The sequence below is a fragment of the Oreochromis niloticus genome, unplaced genomic scaffold (assembly GCF_001858045.2).
Source record: "Oreochromis niloticus isolate F11D_XX unplaced genomic scaffold, O_niloticus_UMD_NMBU tig00007223_pilon, whole genome shotgun sequence".
Taxonomy (NCBI): domain Eukaryota; kingdom Metazoa; phylum Chordata; class Actinopteri; order Cichliformes; family Cichlidae; genus Oreochromis; species Oreochromis niloticus.
In genome coordinates this window covers 23,037-32,183 of record NW_020328430.1, presented here as the reverse complement: position 1 = coordinate 32,183, position 9,147 = coordinate 23,037, and the positions used below count along the sequence as shown (strand labels likewise).

The following is a 9,147-nucleotide window of genomic DNA, read 5'->3' as shown; positions in this document are numbered from 1 at the left end:
GTTTCCTGTGATGATGAAAATTTCTCTCTGCCTGAATCTTTGTAGGGAAATATTGACTGAAATTACTACAATGTCATGTGATAGACATATACATTTATTCGATACTGTAATAAATTAACTGAAGATGATATTTAAGGTTTTCTTTATGAAATGCAAGAAAAAAAAATCTTAGAAAAAAACTCGGTTTTGAATCATGGCATGAGGTGTAACGTGTTCCTGAAAGAAAACGAAGGTCTTTAATCAAGTGAAGTTGACCTTATTTAAATATAGTTTATTTATTTTCAAGGTTCAACGTGTCTGAGTCATTATTTTATAACTGAACAATATAACAATCAAAGTCAGTGATTCATCGAGTCATCCAGCTATCAAACACCTGTAATCTGAAACTTAGAGGACATTTTTCATGTCTCGACTCATAAATACAGTGAAACTTTTTGCAGATTAATAAGTAGTGATGGTCGCCTCACAGTAAGAGGGTCCTGGATTTGAATCAGTGAGCTGGGCCTCTCCCATGTGTACGCACATGAGTACCCCATATGCACGTTAGGTTAACTGGTGACGCTAAATTAGCTGAATGAATGGTTGCCTGTGTCTCTGTATCGACAGACTGATCACCTGTTTCAGGTAAAAAAAGGTAAAAAATGTATAATGGTGGTGGCACACCATTGTTTATTAATTATTAGCTCTAAAGACAAAGGTATGTGTGTGTGTGTGTGTGGGGGGGGGACTCAAAAGTACCATATGCACTTTCATGGCCATGTGAGGCCTGTTCCCTCATTATCACAATAAAAGCAGATAAACAATCTGGGATTGATTCCGAGGGCTGAATTTCCATTTCATAGCTTTTCACTGACAAACTTAATATAAAGTTGAAAGAAATGTTGATGAAAGTGAAGGAGGCCATCAGGTTTCGTCTCCTGTCCAAGCGCCTTCTTTAGTTTGAGAACAACTGTGGAGACACACAGACCAATATCTCCTCTTTGACTCCCATCACCCACTGAAACACAAACATGGGGTGATCAGGATCCAACACCACTGAGCAGAGAACGTTCCATGTACCTGAGGATTTATACGGGTAATCTACGCTGTAGCTACGTTATAGCCACAAAACTCTCTGAAACCCTACGCCAGGGGTCTGCAACCTTTTACACCCAAAGAGCCACTTGGACCCGGTTTCCACGCAAAAGAAAACACTGGGAGCCGCAAATACTTTTTGACATCTAAAATGAAGATAACACTGTATATATATTGTTTTTTGTACCTTTGTGTGAACAACTAAGGTGTGCTGCTTATGAAATCCATGAAGTGCTACAGAGAAAATTACATTTTATTTATGTAATCAACACATTTTGAACTCTTAAAGAAATATAACAAAAGCAAAGACACCCAGCTGAACTAAAATGATCCATGTAGCAAACAAAAACTGTTGTGAGCCGCCTCCCTTATATCTCCTTTGGGCTTTTGGAGCCTTGACCTGACTTTTAAAAAATAATTGGTAAAAAAAAAAGCTCTATGCTGCTGAAAAATTGAAAATAGATATTTGCAAAATTCTGCCTAAATATGTATTTTACCTGGTTAATTCGTGCGGCGGGGCGTGGTCTGCAGCGCCGCTGCAGGGAAGGCGGACGCACCTGAGCGGCACCCGCAATCACGCCTCGCCGCCTTAAAGTCTGCGCTATCTGTGCTGTTGTGTTGGTGGTGTGTGTCGGGCTGTGAGCTGCGAAGCTACAGCCGGCTGTATGCGTACAGCAACCGCGTGTGAAAAGCGCGTTCATGCAAACATCGTCGGGTCTGCCGTGGTATGTTTACAATGGGACTTCTGCTCCTGAACCTCTGCGCACAGCGTCTGCTAATCGGTGCTGTGCGAAGTCAGTTTACGCAGGACTGTAAGCTGTCATCTGTCGTCTGTGAGGCGTGAGCAGTGTTTGTCTTTAACATAGTTCACGGTGCAGCTGCTGACATAATGTGGATCCGAAGATCCATAATTGGCCTACCCGGGGTTGAAAGTCTCGATAAATGCACGGTGTTTCGGGGAATACCGGCTTCCGCGAGTGTGACGCTTATATTGAGCGAGGAAAAAATAATAGAATATAATTTTATATTTATATTTCAATATCACAATAATCTTCCAATTTAGAACTACAAGTTTAAAAGAACTAACATAAATAAAATACACTTCAGCGAAATACTTCTAATTTATTTTCCCAAACCACGCGGAGCCGCACTATAAGGACTAAAGAGCCGCATGCGGCTCCGGAGCCGCGGGTTGCCGACCCCTGGCCTGGATGAACCAGCTCCCCCTGCTGGATTCAATCCAGTTTCAGCAGGCATTCAGTCTGGCTGCCAACGTCACCCTACTAGCTGTCAACATTCGTAATGACAGGCTCATCATGACAGGAAGTGGCATCTACACCCCTTTTTCTGCCACCTACCACCACGCCAGGAAAGGGGACCCAGAGGAGGGCAGGCTGCTGGTGGCCAGAGTGCCAGTTTTGGAGCCACTTGAGGTAAAACAAAGTGCAGCCAAAGAGGTGGAGGCTGGTGGTGGGGAGTCAACAATATCAGCGGCTACAGACTCTGGATACTGCTACCAAGATAGCTGTGATGACCCTCCTCCTCCCTCCTACCCCACCTTCATCTCCTCTATGATGTATGACACATTTACATTTGTCCTCTTAAATGAGACACAAGGCGACATTAAAGTGTGCAACGGCACTTTCTGCTGCCGCCTGCAGTACAGGTGGTTACTGCAAGACCATAAAGAGCTCTATGCTTTCGGCGCACTTGCAGGAACACACACCGTCAACGGACGTTACGCATTGCAGGCAAGAATCACATGAATTTGAATATTTCTAAAAAGGTTAAAACTGACAACTCACTACTTTTATTTGCCACATGTTAAATATCTACAGGTTTGTGCAGTAGTCTGTTGTGCAGGGTTGGATCAGAGCTCTTGTGGACAGGAAGCGGAAGAAGCAGAGTCTAAAATGGACTTCCTGTTGGAGGGGAACTTTGACACCAAATACGTGTACCCATCTATTCTGACAAGCCGAATGTTCCTGGAGCAGCCAGAGAGTCTGGAGAAAGCTGCAGACGGGGAGACTGACCATGAAACATTCAACACGAAGGGTGGCCTGGTCACTGCCTGCCTGTATGGACGAATGTACCACCTGGACAATGAATAAACTTTAGAGGGATCAGGAAAATAAAGTTCAGTGTTATGGTTAAGAGCTGCTCCAACCTTCACTGTTACACATTCTTTTATCTCTTATAAAATAAACCAAAACAAATGTCTTTATTCATCTGTTACTTAATCTTTACAGTACAAACATCCACCAAGTAGCATTTATCCTCTGTTTGAATGTTGCATATTCCTCAAAAGGCAATATTTAATAGTTTCTCTCTCTCTCTCACACAACCACACACACACACACACAACCACACACACACCACACACACACAAACAATCCACACAGTGACAGCCACCTTCTCTTGTCTCCTGTACACAACACAAACATTAAGAAGTTACAGCATTGCAAGTTATCCATTCCTTGGGCTGCTCATTCAGTTCATCAGTTGTACAGTACATTGGTCTTACATCCACCTGCTGTCACAATCTGCTCTCAACGATTCAATCTCCACCTGGAATAAATACGTAGGTTCAATATGACTTTCTCTCCTAGAATCAAAAGTCGATCCTAATCATGAATGCAGCATTATAAGTGTCCCAGAGTGACAGTCAGTGGCTGCTGTGAAAGCTCAAAGAACTCTGAATAAAATCTCAAGTACAGAGGGAAAACGCTTCTTCAGCTGGTCCCATAAGATTGTCCCTCAGTTTCTGTATCTTAACAAAGAAAAAAAAAAGCAGTCCTCTGAGCTTTTCTTCACCAGATGCTCATTAGTAAATGTGAATGGAAAAATCTTTGAAAAGATTAAAACTGTATCCTCAAACAGAAAGAGTTCAACGTAAAAATAAAACCACTGCTTTACATTGAAAAGGACGCGACCATGTTACTGATCGTACAGTGATGCCGTGGAAAAAAAAAAGTGGCAAATTATTCTTATTTTACCAAATTATTACATTAGTGCATCTTTTCCACTGTGTATGCACCTGAAGAAGCAAGCATGGTTCAGACGAGGATTATTTTTAGATTTGAAGGACTTACCTAAGAATACTCTGCTTGTATTTACTGCCCTGTCAAGCTTTGTCAGTGATCTATAAGGCTCCTATGGCGGCTAACCTGCAGTATTGAGTTCCACTAGTCCTCAGTACGTTCTGAATCGAGTCATTCATTCATCATCTCCGGAGACAGAGGACAGCAGCGTTCTGGCCTCAGTAGGAGGCCTGGTCAGGTCTCAGTGGGGTGGAGTCAAAGCCACACCTTTGGAAATTGGTTTGAGAATAGGTGTGGTTGATGACTGTTTGAGTAAAGAGATGGGCAAAGCTGCTATGGTGACCATGGGTGAGGTGGCTCATTGAGTTGAGGATGAGGGCCAAGCAGTCAGCTACATCCCGATTGGAGCACAAGCCAAAGCTGGAGTGTAACCGGGAATAAAAGGAGAAAGGGTTCATAGTACACATTAGAATTACACCTGAAGAGTATGTGATACATGAGATGAAGCGACCATTCTCATCCACAGCTAACACACTGGCTCCTCACCAGCACTCTGGACCACCACTGTCAATCCCTCCTGGCTGCTACATGCAAGGCCTGCAGGTAAAGATGTTACAGTAAGTCACAGTGGGTTTTGCAGGTTATCCTACTGTACAGTAGTGCACCTTCAGGTCTACATACGTCTGCAGAGCACGTTGGTGCAGTTAATGATTCTGTCGCTATTTCTCCAATCAACAAGGCATTGTCTCGTGACCCTGAGAAGAACAGAGAGTACCAAGTCATCTGCAGTGACCACATGAGATGTGCAAAATCCGCCTTGTCAGTAGTTAAAGAGAGACGTTCTGAGCTTCACATAAACGTAATCTCGCGCAAGCTTAAATCTTTCTGTGACAGTTACGGACCAGTGCGTGTTGTGTGAAATATATGTCACAAAATATGAATCTCCAAATGTGCCTTAGTGATGCAAGTGAAACAGTGATGAGTGGTAATGTGTCTGCCAGATGTGTCCAAGTATACATAAATGTTCCAAGGGCCAGGGCAAAACATACACGTCCCACACATTGCAAAAATATAAAATCTGAATGTAACTACTTTCAACTTTAAATTTTTAATACTGAATGACTAAAGAACATTCCTGTCTCTGAATAGCCCTTACTGCGCAAGCCAAATGCAATGCTGTTCCGTCTGCATCTTGCAGTGCCAAGTCTGCCTAGCACGCTCACCATCACCTCTGTAACACAACACAACAGTGGAGATAAATACAATGAAAGGTAAGAAATCAGGACCATTATTCCACAAGTTTATCCCAGATCAGTTAGTACTGACCCACAGCATGGTCGTCCATTTAGACTACATCATCAGTGGTTCTGGCAGTGGTGTCAACAACATTTGCCTAGCTCCATGGCTCAGAAGAAGGAAACGCACTCCACATGGTCAGAAAAAGCTGCAGCATGAAAGGATCCTGCATCAACATCAAACAGTTATTGTAATACGTTCCTGCTCACTAAGAACAAATACAAAAAAAAAAACCCCTTCCACACAATTAAGTCTGTCTGCATCTCTTACCTGCCCTTGGAGTCCGTTGCATTCACAATATTGCACCCAGGGAGTCAATAACATCTCTGCCATCCCTCATTACGTTATCCTAAAACACATAACGCAGCCTGTCACACACCTCAGAGCAAATCGATCCTCATAAGCATCGGTCACTATTGAAAAGGAAGCCCTTGCTTGTTGTTAGCCCTGCAGCATTTCGAGGTGTATATGGATCCAGCTCTATACTGTCAAGTATCACTGACCACAACCCATGGTGTTCTCTCCCAGATGCAAACTCAAATCAGAGACTTATGCGTTGGTCCTTCTTTTGCAAGATTTAATCTGCAAATCAACATAAGAAAGGGACGGAAAATGTTATCGCTGATGCCCTGTTCTTAGTTGGAATTAAACAATAGGAGGGTTTTAATTCTTATGGAAGGGGTGTTACGAACTTGTATTTCATGTGTTGTTCTGGGCAGTAATATTGTTTATGTTAATTCAGCTGTGCCAGGCTCTGCTCCGATTGGTGCGTGATACACCGCCTGACGCGACTGTTCCAGCTGGAGGACCGCCCATTAAAAGGAGGCTGAGTGCTACGGCTGAGAGGTCCTCGCGTTCCCCTCAGCACCCAGCAGTGTACCTTGCAGTCGTTGGCTGCAGTGTGTCTGAAATTGTGGAAGTGGAGTGGTAGGGTGAGCTGCCGTTCTTTGATCACCCGTTTCTCCTGTTTGAATTAGTTAAGGAGGTCAGACTCTGTCTTTATTTGACTTATTTGGTAAGTCAGGTGCGGGATTGTGTAGATTTGTTTGTTTATTATTTTGGCCTGGCTCGCCCTGAAGTGTTGACACTCCGTTCTGTTTCTCTCTTTCTTCCACTGTAAATAAATCACAATATAACGAACGGATTTGTTCCTGTGCTGCTTGGGTCTTGGGGAGCGAGTGCCTCGTTCATGTATGCCTGCCTAGACGGTCGTAACAGTAGCTTCCAGTGAGTTTTTTTAAATTTATAATACAGAAAAGCAAATCGTCGTATTTCTAGCAATTATTATTAGATTGACTTGTATATATCAGTAGTTGTTTGTTTTTTTTGTTTTTACAGTACTTATTTTAGAGCACATTCCTACTTGGAAGTACCCCTGAATGCCCTTGTAACTAAAACAAAGTCATTCTCCTGCTCAAGAGAGTAGCTTTAATGCGTGAAAACTGGAAAGGTGTGAAGACAGTGTGTTGGTTTACACTCATTAGGGGTATTTAGCATGGACTCTATAAGGTTCAGTTGTTAGTTCAGTGTTGGGGGTTTGGGGAGGATGAAATTTATTATGTATGTATATTATTTGCAACGGAAACAAAACTATACTGCTAGCAGAATAACAACGACGTATGACTGAAAAATAACGCTTTTAATTTCAATTCAAGTTAGATTTTTCTTTGTGCGCAACGCAGATTTCTGTGCGCAGAGACCGGCCAGCGCACTGCGCAGCTTAGAGGAACATTGGATACAGCTATGGCGTTTGTGTGAACAGAGACGTTGCACCTGCTGCTAATAACAGCACAAGGGCGGGCTTACGCTCAGCTCAAAGGCCTTTGCAACGTCACAATAAAGGAACTTCAAAGGAGCTTCCAAACCAAGGCTTAAATAGAGCCTAGCGACGCTATACTCTCTACACAAGTGAACTACAAGTTGTTCCGTCTAAAATACCGCTGAAAGTCTAAAATACCATGAAAGTCAACCTTATTAAATATGTCTCACATTATGCTAGAGCTAATGATCGCCATGGTCCAAACTTCAACAAGGCCCTCCAAACGTCCTCAGTTCAAATGCCAAACAAGGTACTGGCAGAGCTTAAAAAATTCAGAGCTCAAAAAGAGAAAGAACTAAAATTAGAGAGGAATGAATATATCCGACATATTAATTCAAAATAATCAGCACAACGATATTCTAAGAAAGCCAGGTTTAAGTCACTCCACAACAGCTGGAGGACGCAATCAGGCTAAAGAAAGAGATAAGCAGAGAACAAAGGAAAGTCGGAGTGGAGAAGCCGGCAGGAAGGCTGACGGATATTATGGCAAAGCATATGGAAGAGGCGCAAAAAAGGCGTGAAAATGCATTGAACTTTGCCAATATAATAACGAACAGTCAAAGAAAAACGTGCTTTGGCTGAACTTGAGAAAGAAATTGAAACACAGCATTGTTAAAGCAACGACGTCAGGCCACCGAGAACGAACGCCGTCTTCGCGATATGGAGCTGGAACTTCTCAAGCCGCTCGTAAAACATCCAGTTTAGACAGAACAGAGGGAAGAAACATAGTGTGGTTTTAGAAAGAAGGTTCAGATGACTTTCAACCAAAGCAAAAGAAGCATTCCTGCAAACTTTACTGGTCGGTCGTTCTTCCGTTGTCAGCAACGCAGCAGCTCAGAACAAACAACACCTAAACGGACGAGTTCGGCTGCCAACAATTAATAAAACAAACAGGCTGTGTCTGTAGCGAAAGACTCGCCAGCTAATGCTAAAAAACCATTCCCACACCCCCCCCCCTGTCTGAGAAACCACAGAAAACACAGCGTGCCCCCATTATTAAAAACCAATACAAGTTGTTGACTTACGCACCACGCTTATTAGAGACGTGGACATAAACACAATAAAAATTACTCCCACCCCGCCTCCTCTTCCTATTAAACCACAGAAAACACTGTGTGCCCCATTATTACAAATTAAACAGGGTCTTGCACCTGCTTATCACGCTTATTAAGACATGGAAATATAACAGCAGTAAAATAAAAAACACACCCTCTAACCGTTGCAGCAGATAGCCGCCCTCCCTGAGCCTGGATCTGCTGGAGTTTCTTCCTGTTCAAAGGGAGTTTTCCTTCCCACTGTCGCCATGTGCTTGCTCATAGGGGATCATTGATTGTTGGGGGTTTTTTTTCACAACAACAGTTGTGAAAATATTCACAACTGTTGTTGTGAAAATATAACTGTGTTGTGAAAAAATCACAACAACAGTTATATTGCAAATTCTTCACCATCCATCAGCCATTACAATACAATAATAAAAATCTTGAAATACATAAAATGTTGATGTTTGATTTGTTACTACTACGTGTCTGATAGTGATATCTGAGTAGATAAAACAGTGGTCCTGTACCACCAACATCATATGGAGATGTGAGAATGACTGGAGATACTGGGACTACTGTGAAATCAGAAAAAGCAGAGTGGGGAGGTACATTGCTTCTCCAGCTGTGTAAATTACATTTTCTCAGCAGCAACAGCTTGGGTTAGGAGAATACCAGGACCAGTCAGTGCACAATTACCAATTCATCAGCTGCATAACAGCAGCTGGAGCCTCAAGCTGGAGCGCACTGTACTGAGTGAAACATTTCACACTTCGGCGGCTCCGCTTTGTGTGTCTTTTTGCACTAGATTCGAAGCTGCAGGTTTGATCTATCTTCAAACAACCTTGACTGAACCAGCAGCAACTGTGGTTGTGAAATA

The 9,147-nt window shown here is 42.8% G+C and overlaps 1 protein-coding gene across 1 annotated transcript; it reads left to right on the top strand.

Annotated features, from left to right (window-relative positions):
• Nucleotides 1-2,259: 2,259 nt before the first annotated feature.
• LOC109197936 (biotinidase-like) lies at nucleotides 2,260-3,228 on the top strand (the record flags this gene model as incomplete). Its single annotated transcript, XM_019353664.1, has 1 exon — nucleotides 2,260-3,228. A coding segment is annotated over one exon (581 nt), but the record flags the coding sequence as incomplete, so codon positions are not given.
• Between the last annotated feature and the right edge of the window lie 5,919 nt (nucleotides 3,229-9,147).